Source organism: Salmo salar, chromosome ssa11 (genome assembly GCF_905237065.1).
Source record: "Salmo salar chromosome ssa11, Ssal_v3.1, whole genome shotgun sequence".
NCBI lineage: Eukaryota > Metazoa > Chordata > Actinopteri > Salmoniformes > Salmonidae > Salmo > Salmo salar.
Genome location: NC_059452.1, coordinates 78,229,420 through 78,253,130, shown reverse-complemented (window position 1 = coordinate 78,253,130; position 23,711 = coordinate 78,229,420). Strand labels below are relative to the sequence as shown.

At 41.3% G+C, this 23,711-nt stretch overlaps 1 protein-coding gene across 1 annotated transcript; it reads right to left on the bottom strand.

Annotated features, from left to right (window-relative positions):
- Positions 1 to 670: 670 nt before the first annotated feature.
- On the bottom strand, positions 671 to 22,537 carry LOC106563168 (crk-like protein). Its single transcript, XM_014128455.2, has 3 exons — positions 21,305 to 22,537; positions 20,353 to 20,821; positions 671 to 2,862 (listed from the first exon to the last, which is right to left on the bottom strand). Exons 1-3 carry the CDS (start codon positions 21,613 to 21,615, stop codon positions 2,728 to 2,730), a joined length of 915 nt encoding a protein of 304 aa, XP_013983930.1. The 5' UTR covers positions 21,616 to 22,537; the 3' UTR covers positions 671 to 2,727.
- Positions 22,538 to 23,711: the final 1,174 nt, after the last annotated feature.

Below are 23,711 nucleotides of genomic sequence, written 5' to 3'. Positions count from 1 at the left end.
AAATCAATTTTGTGGGGAAAAACTTATTTGGAGTGGCTGGGCCTGTCTTCCAAGCAGGGGGGGGGGGGGGGGCTATGCCCTCCCATGCCTACCCCTGCCCAGTCATGTGAAATCCATAGATTAGGGCATAAATAATTCATTTCAATTGACTGATTTTCTTATATGAACTAACTTGAAATTGTTGCATTTATATTTTTGTCCAGTATAGTTTTACAATGCCCAAACTAAGCTGATATTGAATGGAGTACGTTTCCAAAACTATACCCTATTAACCTGAAACCTCAGATGGCTGCATTGCATATAGTAGACCTAAATGCACATATTTGGATACCGGTCATGTAAGGAGAAGAGACTAAACCTTGCCCTTTAAAATGTCTCTCTCTAGGTCAGCGCTGTGTGTGCAAGATTTCTTTTATTAGCACTTCATTAACATTAATTAATTGCTTCCTTTCTCCTGGGCACAGCCACAATCAAAACTGGAACTAATAGAAATGAAGCAGAGAGCAACAGTCCCATGCTCCAGATACAGTCATTCCTGCTGCAAAAATCCCACCCACCTACTCCTCTCCTGTTCCACTTTAACATACACATCCCCATCCCATCTATGCTGAGCAGGAGACTTATTTGGGGCATTCCTATTCCCATCTCATAAGAAAGACGTCAGAGCAACTTAAAGAAGTAGATGTACATTTTATTGACTTGTTCTGTACATAAAGGGTCATACCAGCACGGGTGTTAACCATGGGAAATATTAACACATGTAAATGGTATAAGAAAATAAAAAAAGGCACAATTTTTCATTTTGAATTAAGAATACAACATGGAGGCTCTCTTAAACACAAGGGGAAAAGCACAGTAATACTTTTAATGCCTTGAGAAAACAAACAAAAAAATCTGAAGCAGGTTGAAAACATCACCTAACAAAAACTAGAATGAGGATTGGTGTATTGCTTAATCAGATGGGTTAATATGGGAGGTTGGACAAGGGAAACCAAACTATATTTGAAAGGATTTATCCCACAGATGCTGTAAAAATTTTTAAACAAAATAAAAAAAATAAAAGTCTAATTCATACTTTGAGGAAATTAGAACTGACAAAGCAGCATTTGACCTGGAAGAGAAACCTCAAGGCCAAGAAGTCATGCAGAGGCCACCAACAGGCATTTATTTCCTCCCTTTTTAGAAAGCGACCTTCGGTCTAATTTTCAGTCTAACAGCTGGCTAACATAATAAACAACAACAGTACAGTTGGGACACGATTGATAGCTGTACAATGGTATTACTCTACCCAATGAAAAAGCTCAGGGGGATTGAGGGAAAGCACTCAAGGAGAGAACAGCAAGGGTAAGTCTGTTTTCTTCTTTACAGCAGAGATCTAGTAGAGCACTTTATCAGCGCGTGCACACACACACACACACACACACACACACACACACACACACACACACACACACACACACACACACACACACACACACACACACACACACACACACACACACACACACACACACACACACACACACACACACACACACACACCTGAGAGCAGGACAGCTCTGGCATCACAACATCAGACATACCAAAGACAACCATGTTTTCTCCCCAGAACCTGTGCTCGACAGTCAACACTGTCTACAAACAAGACAGAAGTGTAACCAATCACCACCTTAGGGAACCTGGAGAGAGAGAGAGAGAGAGAGAGAGAGAGAGAACAGGAAAGGATTGCTTGTGCGAAAGTTGCATTTTCAGTGAAAGGTATTGATGGGGTGTCATTGGCTGGATGAAACCTTTGCCCGCCTCCCATGTCATTGGATGCAGGAGGCATCCGTCTCATAGAAAAGCCCTTACCCCTCAAAAGTATTTATAAGCCCTCTTATAACATTGGCTATAGCCTGGTCACAGCCATGCACTTACACTATGACAAACACCTTGCAGAACTCCTGAATTTATGGCACAAATAAAACAAAAAGATATCACACATGGCCATTTCACATGTTGTCTTGGGAAAACATAAATAAGGGAACTCTGTCGACTAGGTTCATGTCACTGAGGCTGTGGGCTTGTCCTCCTGTCCCCGTCTGACACAAGCTGAGCTGAAGAGACTGATCCTTACACACACACACAGCAGTTTCCCTAAACAAGTAATAGTCTACCGGTGTGTATGTGTGGCTGTGGTTAAGGTACAACAGTGAATGATTGTTTGGTGAGAGACAGTTAACCTGCTGGTTCTAACCTCAGGCCCCACCTGAAGCCCTCTATGCCTTTGCTCTCATGACCTCAGTCAGTTCATGTGATGTTCAGTCACCTTTCACTCTCTTTCCCCCTTCTTTTTTTTTTTTACATTAACCTCCTCCCATCCACAACACGAAACACACAAGCAAGCTCTCAACAAATTCCTAAGTATTCAAATGTAACAAAATATCAAATAAAAAAAATGACCAGGTAAGACATGGCATCGTGGGAGCCATGGCAACACACATTAAAGGACATAAAGGCAAAAACCACAGACCAAACTGTAACCAAGTTGGGGATGTAGGAGTTTAGTTGAGTCTGTAGCTGTAAACAGTCAGAAAGCTGCACGATGGTTGGCGTGACAATAACAGGGAGCGCTGCGGTATAGCCTCAAGCAGGCAAGCGCGTAACCGTGGTGACACTGGCGGGCGGGGTGGAGACAGCCAGCATTTTGGGTGTCACTGTGGGAGGGTTGGTTGGTTGGGGTCCAGGTCATTCACACTCATCTGGATTCAGGGGGTCTATTATTTTGACGTGGGTGAAGGGGAAGAGACCTCTCCGGCCGTTTACCTCTCCCTCCCACTGACCGCTGATGTTCATCCTCGTCACTTTGACTATATCACCCACCTGAGGAGAAATGGAGCATGGCATTAGAAGAGTTTTCCTTAATACCACAGAAAAATGGGGTGGAAAATTTAAGATAAGTGCCAACAGCAGCCACCACATGTTAACAAAGTACTGACTCACTGAAAAAGTGATTTGGCCAACCCTTCATTATTTGACACTGTACTATGGTTATGACAGGCTGAGCAGAAAGCCATAAATCGGATGCTTTGTGACACTGTGCGTGACCCCAAACTGCAGACCACATGCTATTTACTCAGGATTAAAATGTGGAAAGTTGGCATTGTTAAGAGAAAGATTAAAACCTGAAAGTGGAGGGAAGGCTCTAGATGTTGTTGCAGAAAGATTGGATCAAATGAGGCTTCATGGACATTGAAGTCATCCAGACCTATCTGCAATCCATAATCATAATCCTTCAAATTCCTCAGCTTTAATACTGCCATTTGTAATCAACGCATGCTCTTCTTGCATAGTGAAAGAACATGTTGATCTAGTCAACATTTAAAAAAAGGTGCCATATGCACAAATCGCTCCATCATTTCCTGGTTGCTAAAATTCTAATAGTATGCTTAATTTCAGTTTATGTGACAAAACAAGCAATGTATAGTGTAGAGATTCATTGTACCATATAAACCACTGAAATATATTGTGTACAAAAACCAAAAGAAGTAAAAACTAAATTTAAAAACTAAATTTAAAACAGGAAGCATAGAAATAGAGTACATAGAACAGATCTCCTGCTTCTTAAGACTTGCTTTCAATGAAGAATGACAGATCTATAAATGACATTTGTGTGAATTGGGTCAGGTCGACCAAAAAGCTTTAGTAGAACTAATCTGACTACAAAGATTAAAGTAATGGGTGAATGGGGTCCTGAATAACCACTGTGTAAAATCCCAATGTATAGGCTACTAGCACTTTCTTCATATTAGAAATGATTCTGTTGTGTGGTGATACAATTTTCCTGAACTGATTTTGCGAATGGTCCTTATCATTACAATGTAAGTTATGTTAAGAATAAGTAATATATTTTCAATAGTAAAACCTTAGTAATAACCAGCTTTCAGTAAGCCTCTCTGTAATAAGAGTGGGTGGGTGGTGCGGCATATCACAGGGTATATTCCTCCCTTCAGATGGAGTTAGAATAATGACTTTGTTTCCGGAAGCAGATAGGCCCCAAAATAGACTGCTGCTAAATTGTAGGTTTCTGCTGTAGGAAATGACCTACTCTAAGCAATTCAAAGAGTGAAAGAGATCACATTAGTGAGTGTGTGAGAGGAAAAGAGAGTGAGCGAGCAATGAGAAGACTAGAAAAAAAGAGACGGAAAGAGAGAGATGAAGTGTAAAAGACTAATAGCAAAACACTTTACACATATGGACCATTTGAGGCTCCTCAGAGGAGGACTAGGGCTGACCCAATTTAGTCGACTGGTCGATTGTTTGGTCTAGCAATAATTTTTTTGTCTTGATTGACACCTATCTCAGTGGATTAATACATTGTGGAGGCCTCGGCTTTGCCACACCAGTATCACCAGCAGTACATTTACCATTAATTCCCATAATTTCCCATCTACAATGTTTGTTTGGTAACCTTTTATTGCATTCAATATATTATTACGGTCTTTTAGCGTTCTCATTTTTGGAGTTGACATGTTTACAGAGTGCGCAACCTAGGCTACACTTGTGAGAGACAAATTTTGGTTAATTTCATTCCATTTACGAGTTGTCAATTTATTCATTGTGTTTTATTTGGAGCGCTCCTGTTAATGTTGAGTAAGGTGCACCTGACTACTCATAAAAGTAGGCCTAGGCTACCAGGCCTGCGTGCAAATGTAGGCTTATAAAATGTGCCTATTTGGGAACCTAATAGTATTTCTGACTGTCTTAACTCAGCACTACTGAGCTGTGGAGCCTCTCAAAGTCATATCTTCACCTCAAAACAGCAAGTAAACAAAGTCTGTGTTTACATCCATTGAGAATGACAATAGGTCCTTAATGTAGCCTATTTGAAAAATCGTTCCAGCTCTCTCCCTTTCGATAACCACTGTGTGAAAGAGAAAACAAATGTAATGCTCTGATCTAGTGGGTGGAAACGTCAGAAAATACCTGATTACTTCTTATCCTATACGCAAATAGCCTACAGCTGTGCCTGTCTGGAGCATGGTTAACTGAGGGTCCAGAATATTTTATACAATGTTGCAAGTTTGTTAGCACAAGCTTAAGGCTGGACCAAGTTGATACAATGTTTCAAGTTCCTTGCAGACAAGCCATGAGTAGCCAAAGTGATTTATTGTTCAAAATCTGATTATTTCCTACCTTCAGGCTGCAATGTTTTTATTTGTTGGCTTTATCTAGGCTATTTTTTACAAAGTTGGCAATGGAAGTTACTTTAAGATTTGCATAATTTTCATAGAATTTCATTAAATCACATGACAATGATTGAGATACGAAGACTATCATAAAATAAACTGTTCCACGAAAATGTGCATATGAAAATCATAACTGGCACGCAGATCGATAGAATTGACAAGATAAATTGGCACTCCAAATGGAAAAAGGTTGCCAAACCCCTGGTGTAGCCTATTCACGGCAACTTCGGGAGCGTAGTGGCAGAATCTGTGAAAGCCAGCAGCAGGTGGTGGTTCAGGAACAGGTTATTTAAAAAAATATATAATAATCTGGTTAGGCTCTTGATCTCTGGCTCCCTCGAATCAATTGTGTGTCTTAATTATTTAAATCAGAGTGTGCTTAATGCATCAGACAAGCGCAGTAGCCTACATATCGTTGATGTTATTAAAACACATAGGGGTGTGTCTTTATATGGAAAAACATACTTTGGCTAAATCGATTGGTTGAAAGAAGTTGGCGGGGGTTTTTTTGGTCGGGGACAGCCCTAAGGAGGACCTTACTCCTAAGTGAATATAAGACATTTTTTTTTATATTTTTTTTAAGTAAACCTTTTTAGATAAAACTACACTAAATATATTCATGTCACCAAATAATTGATTAAAATACACTGAAGGTCTACAGTAGCCTCAACAAAACTGTAGGGTAGCACCATGGCATGGCCAGAAGACAGCTAGCTTCTGTGCTCCTCTGGGTACATTGACTTCGATACAAAACCTAGGAGGTTCATGGCTCCCCCCCTCCTTCCATAGACTTACACAGTGATTATGACAACTTCCGGAGGACGTCCTCCATCCGATTGGAGCTCTTGCAGCATGAACTGACATGTTGTTCACCAAATCAAAAGATCAGAGAATGAATCTAGTACTGAAAGCATTAGCTACAGCTAGCTAGCACTGCAGTGCATAACATGTGGTGAGTAGTTGACTCAAAGAGAGAGAATTATAATAGTTGAACAGTTTTGAACAAATTAATTTCTTCCCAAATTAAGGAGAAGCAGAGAGAGCTACAGAACCAGTCAAAAGTTTGGACACACCTATTCATTCAAGCGTTTCTTTATTTTTACAATTTTCTACATTGAAGAATTATAGTAAAGACATCAAAACCATAAATGACCACATATGGAATCATGTAGTAACTAAAAAGAAAAGTGTTAAACTTTTCAAAATATATTTTAGATTCTTCTATGTAGCCACCCTTTTCCTTGATGACTGCTTGGCATTCTCACAACCAGCTTCATGAGGAATGCTTTTCCAACAGTCTTGAAAGAGTTTCCACATATGCTGAGCACTTGTTGGCTCTTTTCCTTCACTCTGCGGTCCAACTCATTCCAAACCATCTCAATTGGGTTGGGGGGTGATTATTGTGGAGGCCAGGTAATCTGAAGCAGCACTCCATCAGGCTCCTTCTTGACCAAATAGCTCTTACACAGCCTGGAGGTGTGTTTTGGGTCATTGTCCTGTTGAAAAACAAATCGTAACACGGAACCCAAACCAGCTGTGCGTGTGCGCCATCGTGCATACCGTAAATTCCGGACTATAAGCCGTAACTTTTTTCCCACGCTTTGAGCCTCGCGGCTTAAACAATGACGCGGCTAATATATGGATTTTTCCCGCTTTCAAATTTTTTTCCTCAAACCCCCCCCACATTCTGTGACGTGCTCAGTTTTTTGGCGGCATGAAGCTTTCATTAGACCAATGAAATTGCCGAATGGGTTAACCTGTTTAGGATAGGGGGCAGTATTGACACGGCTGGATAAAAAACATACCCGATTTAATCTGGTTACCACTCCTACCCAGTAACTAGAATATGCATATACTTATTACATATGGATAGAAAACACCCTAAAGTTTCTAAAACTGTTTGAATGGTGTCTGTGAGTATAACAGAACTCAAATGGCAGGTCAAAACCTGAGAGATTCCTTTACAGGAAGTGGCCTGTCTGACCATTTCTTGAACTTCTTTTCCATCTCTATCATTTACTAAGGATCTCTGCTCTAACGTGACACTTCCCACGTCGTCCATAGGCGCTCAGAGCCCGGGAAAAAACAGAATGTCGTCATTCCAGCCCCAGGCTGAAACACATTATCGCCTTTCTCAAGTGGCCGATCAAGGGACACTGGGCTTATGCGCGTGACCCCGACCGCCCCGCCTTTGGGATTTTTTCCTCTGTTTGCCGAAAAGGAGATTCCCTGTCGGAATATTATCGCTTTTCTACGAGAAAAATGTCGTAAAAATTGATTTTAAACAGCGGTTGACATGCTTGCAAGTACGGTAATGGAATACTTAGAATTTTATTGTCACGAATTGCGCCATGCGCGCGACACTTCTTTACTATTTCGGATAGTGTCTGGAACGCACGAACAAAACGCCGCTATTCGGATATAACGATGGATTATTTTGGACCAAACCAACATTTGTTATTGAAGTAGCAGTCCTGGGTGTGCATTCTGACGAAGACAACAAAAGGTAATCAAACTTTTATAATAGTAAATATGATTATGGTGAGTGCTAAACTTGCCGGGTGTCTAAATAGCGAGCCCGTGATGCCTGGGCTATGTACTTAGAATATTGCAAAATGTGCTTTCACCAAAAAGCTATTTTAACCTGTTGGGGCTAGGGGGCAGTATTTGCACGGCTGGATAAAAAAAATGTACCCGATTTAATCTGGTTACTAATCCTACCCAGTAACTAGAATATGCATATACTTATTATATATGGATAGAAAACACCCTAAATTTTCTAAAACTGTTTGAATGGTGTCTGTGAGTATAACAGAACTCATTTGGCAGGCAAAACCCTGAGACATTTTCTGACAGGAAGTGGATACCTGATGTGTTGTATTACCTTTAAACCTATGCCATTGAAAAACACAGGGGCTGAGGAATATTTTGGCACTTCCTATTGCTTCCACTAGATGTCACCAGCCTTTACAAAGTGTTTTGAGTCTTCTGGAGGGAGATCTGACCGAACAAGAGCCATGGAACGATGATGGCCTATTAGACACCTGGCGCGCGAGTTCATGTTGGGTACCCTCGTTCCAATACGTTATAAAAGAGAATGCATTCGTCCACCTTGAATATTATTCATGTTCTGGTTAAAAAAGGCCCTAATGATTTATGCTATACAACGTTTGACATGTTTGAACGAACGTAAATATATTTTTTCCCCTCGTTCATGAAGTGAAGTCCGGAGGGCTTAGATCATGTGCTAACAAGACGGAGATTTTTGGACATAAATGATGAGCTTTTTTGAACAAAACTACATTCGTTATGGACCTGTGATACCTGGAAGTGGCATCTGATGAAGAGAATCAAAGGTAATGGATTATTTACATAGTATTTTAGATTTTAGATCTCCCCAACATGACGGCTGGTCTGTATCTGTATTTTTCTGGGCGCAGTGCTCAGATTATTGCAAAGTGTGATTTCCCAGTAAGGTTATTTTTAAATCTGGCAAGTTGATTGCGTTCAAGAGATGTAAATCTATAATTCTTTAAATGACAATATAATATTTTACCAATGTTTTCTAATTTTAATTATTTAATTTGTGGTGGTGACTTGACTGCCGGTTATTGGAGGGAAACGATTTCCTCAACATCAATGCCATAGTAAAACGCTGTTTTTGGATATAAATATGAACTTGATAGAACTAAAAATGCATGCATTGTCTAACATAATGTCCTAGGAGTGTCATCTGATGGAGATTGTAAAAGGTTAGTGCATCATTTTAGCTGGTTTTATGGTTTTGGTGACCCTGTCTTTGAATTGACAAAACATTACACACAACTCTTGTAAATGTACTGTCCTAACATACTCTAAATTTATGCTTTCGCCGTAAAACCTTTTTGAAATCGTAAAACGTGGTTAGATTAAGGAGATGTTTATCTTTCAAAGGGTGTAAAATAGTTGTATGTTTGAAAAATGTGAATTTTTACATTTATTTGGATTCAAATTTGCCGCTCTTGAAATGCACCTGCTGTTGATGGAGTGCACCACGGGTGGGACGCTTGCGTCCCACCTAGCCCATAGAGGTTAAAATCGGACATATCGAGTGCATAGAGGAGGTCTGTATCTATAATTCTTAAAATAATTGTTATGCTTTTTGTGAACGTTTATCGTGAGTAATTTAGTAAAATGTTAGCGAATTCCCCGGAAGTTTGCGGGGGGTATGCTAGTTCTGAACGTCACATGCTAATGTAAAAAGCTGTTTTTTGATATAAATATGAACTTGATTGAACAAAACATGCATGTATTGTATAACATAATGTCCTAGGGTTGTCATCTGATGAAGATCATCAAAGGTGAGTGCTGCATTTAGCTGTCTTCTGGGTTTTGGTGACATTATATGCTGGCTTGAAAAATGGGTGTCTGATTATTTCTGGCTTGGTACTCTGCTGACATAATCTAATGTTTTGCTTTCGTTGTAAAAGTAATAGGAAGTAAAGTAATAGGATTTTTAAGGTTTTGAAAATCGCGCCACAGGCTGCAAGTAGCTGTTACGTAGGCAGCGTCCCACCTAGCCCATAGAGGTTAAAACAAGTCAAAATGAGGCTCAGTAGTGTGTTTGGTCTCCACGTGCCTGTATGACCTCCCTACAACGCCTGGGCATGCTCCTGATGAGGTGGCGGATGGTCTCCTGAGGGATCTCCTCCCAGACCTGGACTAAAGCATCCGCCAACTCCTGGACAGTCTGTGGTACAACGTGGCGTTGGTGGATGGAGCGAGACATGATGTCCCAGATGTGCTCAATTGGATTCAGGTCTGGGGAACAGGCAGGCCAGTCCATAGCATCAATGCCTTCCTCTTGCAGGAACTGCTGACACACTCCAGCCACATGAGGTCTAGCATTGTCTTGCATTAGGAGGAACCCAGGGCCAACCGCACCAGCATATGGTCTCACAAGGGGTCTGAGGATCTCATCTCGGTACCTAATGGCAGTCAGGCTACCTCTGGCGAGCACATGGAGGGCTGTGCGGCCCCCCAAAGAAATGCCACCCCACACCATGACTGACCAACCGCCAAACCGGTCATGCTGGAGGGGTTTGCAGGCAGCAGAACGTTCTCCACGGCTTCTCCAGACTGTCACGTCTGTCACGTGCTCACTGTGAACCTGCTTTCATCTGTGAAGAGCACAGGGCGCCAGTGGTGAATTTGCCAATCTTGGTGTTCTCTGGCAAATGCCAAACGTCCTGCACGGTGTTGGGCTGTAAGCACAACCCTCACCTGTGGACATCGGGCCCTCATACCACCCTCATGGAGTCCGTTTCTGATCGTTTGAGCAGACACATGCACATTTGTGGCCTGCTGGAGGTCATTTTGCAGGGCTCTGGCAGTGCTTCTCCTGCTCCTCCTTGCACAAAGGCGGAGGTAGCGGTCCTGCTGCTGGGTTGTTGCCCTCCTACGGCCTCCTCCACGTCTCCTGATGTACTGGCTTGTTTCCTGGTAGCACCTCCATGCTCTGGACACTACGCTGACAGACACAGCAAACCTTCTTGCCACAGCTCGCATTGATGTGCCATCCTGGATGAGCTGCACTACCTGAGCCACTTGTGTGGGTTGTAGACTCCGTCTCATGCTACCACTAGAGTGAAAGCACCGCCAGCATTCAAAAGTGACCAAAACATCAGCCAGGAAGCATAGGAACTGAGAAGTGGTCTGTGGTTACCACCTGCAGAACCACACCTTTATTGGGGGTGTCTTGCTAATTGCCTATAATTTCCACCTATGGTCTATTCCATTTGCACAACAGCATGTGAAATTTATTGTCAATCAGTGTTGCTTCCTAAGTGGACAGTTTGATTTCAAAGAAGTGTGATTGACTTTGAGTTACATTGTGTTGTTTAAGTGTTATCTTTATTTTTTTGAGCAGTATATTTTGATATGTTTAAAACTTTTTTGGTTACTACATGATTCCATGTGTTATTTAATCGTTTTGATGTCTTCACTATTATTCTACCACGTAGAAAATAGTAACAGTAAAGAAAAAACCTGGAATGAGTAGGTGTGTCAACTAGAGGTCGACCGATTAATCGGAATGGCCGATTAATTAGGGCCGATTTCAAGTTTTCATAATCGGAAATCGGTTATTTTGGACACCGATTTGGCCGATTTAAAAAAAAGTATATATATTTTTTTTACACTTTTAACTAGGCAAGTCAGTTAAGAACACATTCTTATTTTCAATGACGGCCTAGGAACGGTGGGTTAACCTGTTTGGGCTAGGGGGCAGTATTGAGAATTTTGGAAAAAATATGTGCCCATTTTTAACTGCCTCCTACACCAACTCAGAAGCTAGAATATGCATATTATTGTTCAGGTTTGGATAGAAAACACCCTAAAGTTTCTAAAACTGTTTGAATGGTGTCTGTGAGTATAACAGAACTCCTATGGCAGGCAAAAACCTGACAAGGTTTCATGCAGGAAGTGGCCTGTCTGACAAGGAGTCGTGCGTCTTGCATCTGTTTATTGAAGAGTAAGGATCTTAGCTGTAACGTGATAATTCCCAGGGCTCCAATAGGCTCTCAGAACCCGGGAAAAACCTGAACGATGACGAGGCAGCCTCTGGCTGAAACAGATTATCGCCTTATCCAAGTGGCCGATCAGAGGACCATTGAATGAGGCGCGTGCACGATTCGCCCCCGTGGAGAAATTTCATTCGGCTGTTTAGCTTATTGCAGATTCCCGGTCTGAATATTATCGCTTTTCTACGAGATAAATGGCATAAAAATTGGTTTTAAACAGCAGTTGACATGCTTCGAAGTACGGTAATGGAATATTTAGACATTTTTTGTCACGCCATGCGCGCGACCGTTATTTACCATTCGTATAGTGTCTAGAACGCACGAACAAAACAGAGGATATTTGGATATAACGATGGATTATTTGGGACCAAACCTACATTTGTTATTGAAGTAGAAGTCCTGGGAGTGCATTCTGACGAAGAACAGGAAAGGTAAGAACATTTTTCTTATAGGAAATAGGATTTTGGTGAAGGCCAATCTTGCCGGGTGTCTAAATAGCTAGCCATGATGGCTGGGCTATGTACTTAGAATATTGCAAAATGTGCTTCATCCGAAAAGCTATTTTAAAATCGGACATATCGAGTGCAGAGGAGTAATGTATCTATAATTCTTAAAATAATTGTTATGCTTTTTGTGAACGTTTATCGTGAGTAATTTAGCAAACTGTCAGTAAATTCCCCGGAAGTTTGCGGGGGGTATGCTTTTTCTGAACGTCACATGCTAATGTAAAAAGCTGTTTTTTGATATAAATATGAACTTGATTGAACAGACATGCATGTATTGTATAACATAATGTCCTAGGTGTGTCATCTGATGAAGATCATAAAAAGGTTAGTGCTGCATTTAGCTGTGGTTTGGGTTTTTGTGACATTATATGCTAGCTTGAAAAATGGGTGTCTGATTATTTCTGGCTGGGCACTCTCCTGACATAATCTAATGTTTTGCTTTCGTTGTAAAGCCTTTTTGAAATCGGACAGTGTGGTTAGATTAAGGAGAGTCTTGTCTTTAAATAGCTGTAAAATAGTCATATGTTTGAGAAATTTAAGTAATAGTATTTCAAACGATTCAAAAATCGCGCCACTGAATTCAGGTGGCTGTTACGTAGGTGGGACGAATTCGTCCCGCCTTGCCCATAGAGGTTAACTGCCTTGTTCAGGGGCAGAACGACAGATTTTTACCTTGTCAGCTCGGGGATTCATTTTTGCAACCTTCCAGTTACTAGTCCAACGCTCTAACCACCTGCCTTACATTGCACTCCACGAGGAGCCTGCATGGCAGGCTGACTACCTGTTACGCGAGGGCAGCAAGAAGCCAAGGTAAGTTGCTAGCTAGTATTAAACTTATCTTATAAAAAACTATCAATCTAAACATAATCACTAGTTAATTACACATGGTTGATGATATTACTAGTTTATCTAGCGTGTCCTGCGTTGCATATAATCGATGCGGTGCCTGTTAATGTCTCATCGAATCACAGCCTACTTCGCCAAACAGGTGATGATTTAGCACTGTTGTTGCACCAAACCTAACCATAAACATCAATGCCTTTCTTTAAAATCAATACACAAGTATATATTTTTAAACCTGCATATTTAGTTAATATTGCCTGCTAACATGAATTTCTTATAATTAGGGAAATTGTGTCACTTCTCTTGCGTTCCGTGCAAGCAGTCAGGGTATATGCAGCAGTTTGGGCCGCCTGGCTCGTTGCGAACTGTGTGAAGTCCATTTATTCCTAACAAAGACCGTAATTAATTTGCCAGAATTGTACATAATTATGACATAACATTGAAGGTTGTACAATGTAACAGCAATATTTAGACTTAGGGATGCCACCCGTTATATAAAATACGGAACGGTTCCGTATTTCACTGAAAGAATAAATGTTTTGTTTTCGAAATGATAGTTTCCCGGATTCGACCATATCAATGACCAAAGGCTCGTATTTCTGTGTGTTATTATATTATAATTAAGTCTATGATTTGATATAGCAGTCTGACTGAGTGATGGTTGGCAGCAGGCTCGTAAGCATTCATTCAAACAGCACTTTCGTGCGCTTGCCAGCATCTCTTCGCTGTGCTTCATGCATTGAGCTGTTTATGACTTCATGCCTATCAACTCCCGAGATTAGGCTGGTGTAACTGATGTGAAATGGCTAGCTAGTTAGCGGGGTGCGCGCTAATAGCATTTAAAATCGGTGACGTCACTCGCTCTGAGACTTGGAGTAGTTGTTCCCCTTGCTCTGCAAGGGCCGCGGCTTTTGTGGAGCGATGGGTAACAATGCTTCGAGGGTGGCTGTTGTCGATGTGTACCTGGTTCGAACCCAGATAGGGGCGAGGAGAGGGACGGAAGCTATACTGTTACACTGGCAATACTAAAGTGCCTATAACAACATCCAATAGTCAAAGGTATATGAAATACAAATGGTATAGAGAGAAATAGTCCTATAATTCCTAAAATAACTACAACCTAAAACCTCCTACCTGGGAATATTGAAGACTCATGTTAAAAGGAACCACCAGCTTTCATATGTTCTCATGTTCTGAGCAAGGAACTTAAACGTTAGCTTTTTTACATGGCACATATTGCACTTTTACTTTCTTCTCCAACACTTTGTTTTTGCATTATTTAAACCAAATTGAACATGTTTCATTATTTATTTGAGGCTAAATTGATTTATTGATGTATTATATTAAGGTAAAAGAAAAGTGTTAATTCAGTATTGTTGTATTTGTCATTATTACAAATAAATAAATAAATAAAAGACGACTGATTAATCGGTATCGGCTTTTTTTGGTCCTCCAATAATTGGTATCGGCGTTAAAATCCTAATCGGTCGACCTCTAGTGTCAACTTTTGACAGGTACTATATACTGAACAAATACATAAAAGCAACAAGTAAAGTGTTGGTCCCATGTTTCATGGGCTGACATAAAAGATCGCAGAAACGTTCCATAGTCAAAAAAATCAAATTTCTCTCAAATATTGTGCAAAAAAATAGGTTTACTTCCCTGTTAGTGAGCATTTCTCCTTGGCCAAGATATACCAGCCACCTGACAGGTGTGGCATACCCAGAAATTCACTAAACGGCATGATCATTACACAGGTGCACCTTGTGCTGGGGACAATAAAAGGCCACTAAGATGTGCAGTTGCGTCACAACACAGGTGTCTCAAGTTGAGGGAGCGTGAAATTGGCATGATGACTGCAGGAATGTCTACCAGAGCTGTTGCCAAAGAATTGAATGATAATTTCTCTAGAGAGAATTTCTCAGTACATCCAACCGGCCAGCCACCTGATGAAACTGTGGGTTTGCACAACTGAAGAATTTCTGCACGAACTGTCAGAAACCATCTACGGGAAGCTCATCTGTGTACTCGTCGTCCTCGCCAGGGTCTTGTCAACGTTGTGAAAAGAGTGCCCCATGGAGGCAGCGGGGTTAAGGTATTGGCAGGCATGAGCTACGGACAACGAACACAATTGCATTTTATTGATGGCATACTGAATGCACAGAGATACTGTGACGAGATCCTAAGGCCCATTGTCGTGCCATTCATCCGCCGACATCACCTCATCTTTCAGCATGATAATGCACGGCCACACGTCACAAGGATCTGTACACAATTTGTGGATACAGAAAACGTCCCAGTTCTTACTTGGCTTACATATTCACCAGACATGTCGCCCATTGATCATGTTTGGGATGCTCTGGATTGACATGTACGACAGCGTGATCCAGTTTGCACAGACATTGATCAGGAGTGGGACAACTTTCCACAGGTCACAATCAACAGCCTGATCAACTCTATGCGAAGGAGATGTGTTGCGCTGCATGAAGGCAAATGGTGGTCACACCAGATAATGACTGGTTTTCTGATCCACGCCCCTACTTTTTTTTTTTTTAAGGTACCAACAGATAAATATCTGGATTCCCAGTCAAATGAAATCCATAGAGGTGGGCCTAATGAAATTATTTCAATTGACTGATTTCCTTATATGAAGTGTAACTTTAAATATTTTCATTGTTGCATGTTGCGTTTTAATTTTTTGTTCAGTGTAGTCGCGAAAAGGAATTATATATACACAATGAGCAAAGTGATCATGCTGTTTTTATGTGGCTGCTATGAAAGTGAACTGTGTTTGCGTTGTGATCAGGGGTGTATTCATTCTGCTGATTCTGTTGAAAAATGTTTCTTAAACAAAAGCAAACTGAAAGCAGATAAAAATACCTGAATTTGTCCAAAAGAAACTCACACTGTTGGAATAATGATTACAACCTAGATCAGCTAGATACAGGCAAGAGTGTGCAAAGCAGTATTGAACGTATGTATCACTATCACCTTGATTATTCAAAATTCTCTAGACCTGTGCACCTACGATATAAACTTTAATTCATAAGCTAGGTTGTAGGATGATGGGTAACACAAAGCTAACACAATATCATGTAGTAGCCTAAACCTATCCATGTTACAGACTTGGGTGAATGGAATATGAATAAGTCAACCAACATGCTGTAATAGAAATAAGACCATGCTCATAAATGCTTAAAGTGTGTGTATGAAGAGTGGATGTATGATGAGTGGGTGTATGAGGACAGTGCAGCAACACCAGGGGGAAGTCCCCAACAGACTTGTACCCACCAGAGGCCTGCTGTGGAAACACGGATGCACCACGAGCAGAATCTCTAAATGAGAGATGATTTACTTTAGTGTGGAGGTCTAGTACTAGCTACTGATGACTAATGCTGCAGATCTCTCGCTCCCTCTGAAAATGTGCACTATGACTAATAGTACATTTGACAATATGCTAATCTCCAATGAAAATACTGCTACAGTTGAGGGCTGTGGGTGAAAGGAGACTGGACATTGCCTACAGATGTTCATACCAAACCAATACATTCAAAGTCATGAAATAAGTCACCTGAGTTAGGAGGAGTGACCATTGCCTCGGGTGGTGTGATGGAAACTATATTCAGAGTCAGAGAGACAAGAGGAAAAAAGCTGAGAGATTCTGATGTGGAGCCACAGCAGTTTCCATTACTAAATCAGATGACTTAATCCAAGGTGGTGGAAGCTACCGTAATACCCAATTTTTCTCCACTGACTCAAACTCTGCTATATTCTGGGGGAGGCTGGTAATCCAAGGCATTAGTCAGCCTTGCTCTAGTTTGTGAAAGTGGTGGTGCAATTCACACAACCCCTGACTCTCTTTCTGGCAGATGGGAATTTAAACGCAAACCTTCCATCTGCTCTGGAGGATACATGATGAGAACAAACTGACCTGACTCACAAAACACATCCCTCTAATTAACCTCTCTAGGGTAGGGGGCAGTATTTGCACGGCCGGATAAAAAACGTACCCGATTTAATCTGGTTATTACTACTGCCCAGAAACTAGAATATGCATATAATTATTGGCTTTGGATAGAAAACACCCTAAAGTTTCTAAAACTGTTTGAATGGTGTCTGTGAGTATAACAGAACTCATATGGCAGGCGAAAACCTGAGAAGATTCCTTACAGGAAGTGCCCTCTGACCATTTCTTGGGCTTCTACACTCTCTTTATTGATAACTGAGGATCTCTGCTGTAACGTGACACTTCCTACGGCTCCCATAGGCTCTCAGAAGGCGGCAAAACGCTGAATGATGCCTTTGGAGCCCCTGGCTGAAAAACAGTAGCGCATTTGGATAGTGGTCGATCAGAGAACAATGAGACTGAAGGCGCGTGCACGAGGCGACACCATGTTTTTATTTTTTCGTCTTTGAACGAAAACAACGACTCCCGGTTGGAATATTATCGCTTTTTTACGAGAAAAATCGCATAAAAATTCATTTTAAACAGCGGTTGACATGCTTCGAAGTACGGTAATGGAATATTTTGAAATGTTTTGTCACGAAACGCGTCGGGTGCGTCACCCTTCGTCACCCTTCGGATAGTGTCTTGAACGCACGAACAAAACAGAGGATATTTGAACATAACTATGGATTATTTTGAACCAAACCAACATTTGTTGTTGAAGTAGAAGTCCTGGGAGTGCATTCTGACGAAGAACAGCAAAGGTAATAACATTTTTCTAATAGTAAATCGGAGTTTGGTGAGGGCCAAACTTGGTGGGTGTCAAAATAGCTAGCCGGTGATGGCTGGGCTATCTACTCAGAATATTGCAAAATGTGCTTTTGCCGAAAAGCTATTTTAAAATCGGACATAGCGATTGCATAAAGGAGTTCTGTATCTATAATTCTTAAAATAATTGTGTTTTTTGTGAACGTTTATCGTGAGTAATTTAGTAAATTCACCGGAAGTTTGCGGTGGGTATGCTAGTTCTGAACGTCACATGCTAATGTAAAAAGCTGGTTTTTGATATAAATATGAACTTGATTGAACAAAACATGCATGTATTGTATAACATAATGTCCTAGAAGTGTCATCTGATGAAGATCATCAAAGGTTAGTGCTGCTTTTAGCTGTGGTTTGGGTTTATGTGACATTATATGCTAGCTTGAAAAATGGGTGTCTGATTATTTCTGGCTGGGTACTCTGCTGACATAATCTAATGTTTTGCTTTCGTTGTAAAGCCTTTTTGAAATCGGACAGTGTGGTTAGATTAACGAGAGTCTTGTCTTTAAAATGGTGTAAAATAGTCATATGTTTGAGAAATTGAAGTAATAGCATTTCTAAGGTATTTGAATAACGCGCCACGGGATTCCACTGGCTGTTGAGTAGGTGGGACGATTTCTTCCCACATACCCTAGAGAGGTTAATGAATAATCTCAGGATTGTTCTCGCTCTCAGAGCAAGAGGTCGACAGAGAATAATCAAGAGAGTTGACTTCAATGGTTAAACAGACCAAAAATGAAGTTTGAGTGGTGGTGTTAGATACCCACTTGGCATGTCATCGGCCCTAGCTTCCCCGTGGGGTACCTGTCCATCAGGGGTGATCTTAGGGAGAGCGGGAGCCAGGGTTGGGCGTTAAACAGATTTTCATATTCTCATGCAGTCCTTCTCTCATACTGGGATTTACGGTATTACCGGCTTAGTACACAAGGGCCAACAAAAACAAAAAAGCCTATTACCAGAATGCTAACAAAATCAGCACAAGTAATAACGAATTTCCATGGAGGCTGCTAGCTAAATATGCTAACGAGCGCAAGCAAACATAAACGAATTGCAAAAACAGGCAATCGGCTTATAAAGTGGGTGTCACTAGGGCAATGGGCCTGCCTGCTCTGACAAGATAGGGGAGAAGCAGAGGGTCCCAGAATGGAGGACAAAAAACACAAGGAAATCAAGCTGTACAGATAACTCATCCAAAGGGGTGATCTAAAATTATTCTTATAGTAATTTCTGCTCATCAAACTAATTTTGTGCTTCAGACGCACTACTCCACTCGGATGAGAATTCACAAATGGGCATTCTATCAAAAGACAGCGCTCTGACTGATGTGTAGCAACTTTTCTGGGTGTAGCTAGCTTACTTTTCTCTGCTAAAACATTTTGAAATGTAGCTGTTTAGATTTTTTTCTATGATAAACATTAGAAATATGATGGCCACGCATTGTGTTTGGCAAAAAAAAAAAAAAAACATTTCGTTTTCATTGTAAGCTCATTTACTTGTGTGGCTGCCAGCCAAATAGTTTTGCACTTCTGTTGGCATCTGATGACAATGAAGCTATTTTCTGCCAAATGTGTTGCACTAATATATTTTCTGTGAAGATAAACTATAGTTGCACGTCCCTGATCACTCTATTGAAGCAAAAAAATAAAAATACATCTGACTTTCAATATAAAATGCGCTCCTGTCACACACACAGATGGACTCACCTGCTCCCACTTTCTCCCGTTGTGCTATTTACAAACAAACATGACTGGCTCAACTGTTCTGGGGAACTACAGTAAGCTTCAAAATGTAAAATAATGTGACAGGTGAAATGAAGAACGCAATCTGCTTTATCTCCTAACGTATTGTACAATTTGACTGCAGGTATTTACTTAAAAAGTAGCTAACAATATAGAAATGTATTGAAAAACAGTTTCAACAGCATTGAAAAACCATCCCGTGGCTATTTTCAAATACACCTAGCGGCTGGCTCTGGAGGATGAGCTTAACAAATAGAGAGAGGCGTCCAGAGAGCTCAGAGCCACCCACCGCCACCCTCAGCATTTATACTCCAGAAAAAGCTGACTACTTTGCGCTTCCTCACGAAAAATCTACACCGGCTGATTGATGGAATCTATACCACTGGTCAGGAGAAGAGAGCGGAGAATAGGAGGAGAAAAGGGAGGAAAGGAGATTACTTAAGACAGAATATGCTTGCTGCATCAGAACTGTCTCAACCTCAACTGTATTTAAATGACTTGATGCATAATATTTGGCACAGCCTGTGGCTGCAGGCTATAGCTCCTGACAAACTACAATGCAACTTCCACAGTACCAGCTCATTAAATCTAATAAAATGTACACAACATAGTGAACCAACTAATCAAATATGAGAATAGGGGACAACTGGGAGCATTTAGGCCTCCCTTCACAAAGCCATACTAGAACAGAAAGTGAGGAACTCCTACCTCTAGAGCCAGGGCAGTCTTGTCATATGCACAGGGCACTCGTTTCTGGATGGCCTTAGCCATGACTGGCCCGTTCTGCATGGAGGGTAGGGGGGTGATGACCGCTCCAGGGGTGCCAGGAGGCAGGGGCGAGGGCGTCTGAGGCTGGGCGTAAGCGTGGGCCGGCTCTGGGATGCCATAGCTGTTGGAGTTGCGGGAGCTGTGAGGGGGCTGGCCAGGGTGAGGGGAGGGTCGCACCAGCTTTTCCACATAGGGCACAGGGATCATGCCCACACGGCCCTCCTTGCTCTTGGCGCTCCACCACTGCTCCTCAGGCTTCTCCAGGATGATCAGGATCTCCCCCTTTTTGAAGGGCAGGTCCTCAGTGTCGCTGCCCGTGAAGTCGTACAGAGTTCGCACATACTCCAGGTTGTCCTCTGGGCCCCCCATCGTCTGAATGGGGCCGGTGCCTATCGCTGTGTTAGGGTACCTGGACAGGAGGGTGAGCATAAAATACAGATTAACATGTAGATTTTCAAAAGACTGTTTCAAGATAATAGCAGTTTTACTGCTGAACTACTGAAACCATCAGCTGACTAGATGGAAATGTATACATTCCTCTCACAAAATAGCAGTCACTACTGTTTTTAAAGTGTGACCCTCTTTGTGAACATACAACTAGACAAGGTTCAAATGGTTATGCAGCAACAATAACTCTGAAGCACTGGAAGGAACTACACAATTCCTTGTTAGACTTGTCATTACAAGAGAGGTCAATCAGGTCCCTTATTCATTAAGTATAAGCGTGGTAGCCTATAGTTTATGATTGAAATGGGGTACAACCATCAGAATCGGTTTCTAATAGGTCAATCACATATCAGGAAATGTGTCAAATAATTGGAATTCTAAATATCTTGCATTCCTTTGAGTAGTTTGTGGTCGCAGGTGCAGCCTATGAATGACAGTTCCTTACCTGGGGGCAGGTTCTATCAGTGTAGTCGTATCCAGGTAGTGGATTTTGTAGAACTCCAAAAGAGCTGGGAGGAGCTCGAATTCTTGGTCACCGATCTTGAACCTCTTGCTTGGCAAGGAGTTGATGATATAGTGGGACACTTTGGAGTTTTCAGATACTGACAGCACATAGTCGCCAGGGCAGGTAGAGGAATCCCGAACCAAAAACATGCCATGCCTCTGTCCTTGTAATCTATTCTGCGCCTCCTGTCTCGACACCGGCCCAAAATACCAACTGGACCGGTCCGATGAATCAAACCGTGCAGATGACATATTTGATCTAAATTAAATTAACTCAAAATAGAAATAACAAATATATTAGTTTAAACAATAAATAAATACAAATACACTAGTTAACTAAATAAGCCAGATAGATAACGACGCGAAACCGATTTTCACAACTAAATGTTGAAGATCCAGGGCAGGGCAAGCCGTCGCCCTATACTCGTCTTGAATCAATTTCTAGCCGAAGGCTGCAAGTTTCAGCTAGCTACATCCAATAGAAACGTTACCTGGCGTTTCAGAGACAGGCTGCGACTAGCTTGAGCCAACTTCGAAGCATAATGTTTCTACGTTTATTGTCAATGATAAATGCCAGATCTCGGTGTCAAACTACGAGAAGAAGTGACACACATTTAGAATGCCTGGCTGCAACAATGATCAATCAAGGTTCCCCTTTTCGTTCCCTCTTCCGAAAAAAGTATAATCGTAGCTATCTCATGAAACAATATATATCCAGTCACTGTCTAAATGAGAACGGAAAAGGTCGCCTCAATACTAGATTAAACGAATCTCCATGTCTAAACAATGTTGCAAATAGCTGCGCGCTGGAGCCTAAATTGTAATTTTGTAATTTCTTGGTCGAACATTGGCACGATTCGGGGAAATATATTTTTAAAATCCTATTCTGGAGTCCCGAAAGACTTTTGAGGCAGTAACAAAAATGGCGGCCTGCAACACGTCTTCACACAAAATTATTTCACTAAATAGTGACTCTGCTCCAATGCATGCATTTCTAGCCACAAAAATGTAGAGTTTGTTGCGTATATTTGTATCCTCTGGAAATTTGAATAATAGGGTCCCTCTATAATTGTCTTTCCCTTCTTTATACTCGGCTCCACTCCTCCAGCCTGATGGAGTCCGAGACCGAAAAATGGCGGCTAGAGGGCGGGTCTGTGCGCTCCCAGTCTTTCGAGTTCTACTAGATAGCACAGCTACAAAGTCAAAAAGGGCTAATAATTTTTTTTTAAATAAAAACAAACATTTGCTTTTTAGCCTTTACGATTGGGGTTAACAGTGTGGTTAAGGTTAGGTTTAAAACCATATGTTAAGAAGATCAATTGTAGAAATAGGCGGAGTGTATATGACTGTGGCAACTAGTGACGACCAAGTATATTTTCACGTCACTGACACCTCGCTCGAGCGATACGGAAGAGGAAGAACGAGGCCCAACTCGACGGGAAATCTTTCTTCCTCCAGCAGGTAGCGTTTTTTCGCCCACCAAGCAAAGAGTTTTGTATGGAGGTCAATAGTGGTTTCCATCCAATTGGCGACAGATTTTCATGCGAATATTCTAAACCCCGCATAAAAATAATATGCGCATCTCCCCATTAAAAATGTGGACACAAGTATGTGCGTGAGGAAGTAGGGCACATATTTTGCGGGTGAATTCGGATGTTCTAAATATAAAATTAGATTCCATCCCATTTTCAAATCTACCGATGGTTTTCTCACAAAACATTTTTGCGTTATATAACGAGTGTGCCACCTCCGGTATTGGCAGTTAAATTCTTGCCAACATTGCCATGTATAGCCTACACGATGAGAGTATTATGGACAAAAGAGACATTATTTTGTCAAATGGCAACCAAGCATCGATGATAATGTCACCAGAATAAGACCCTCGATATTTATTGGAAAGGACCATCAAGCTCTTCACCTTGCACTTTCACCACCATTTGAAGTTCGTCTTCATTTATTCGTATGTAGCCTAATAAACTGCATGTTTTCGTGATGAGTCGTTGTGGAAATACCACGCAACATGTCATCACGTGACTCCAAAGCGTTTCCATCGACATTTCTCACATAATTCATTTTACAGACAAAATGGTCCCACCTTGTCTAGTTTATTTTGTTAACATTTGGAACGTTTATGGAATTTGCTTTTATCTGACAAGTACTTCACTCACATAAAAAGGCTGGATGGAAACCTGGTTAATCAACAAAAAAATGTATGGTTTATTTGCTACCTAAGGTTTTTATTTGATCAAATAGAAGTGTCATAAGGTTTCAGTTGTTATGAGTGTACTAATATAAATAGGACACCTTAAATCCAGGCAACTTGATTGTTTACTTGATTTATGATGATG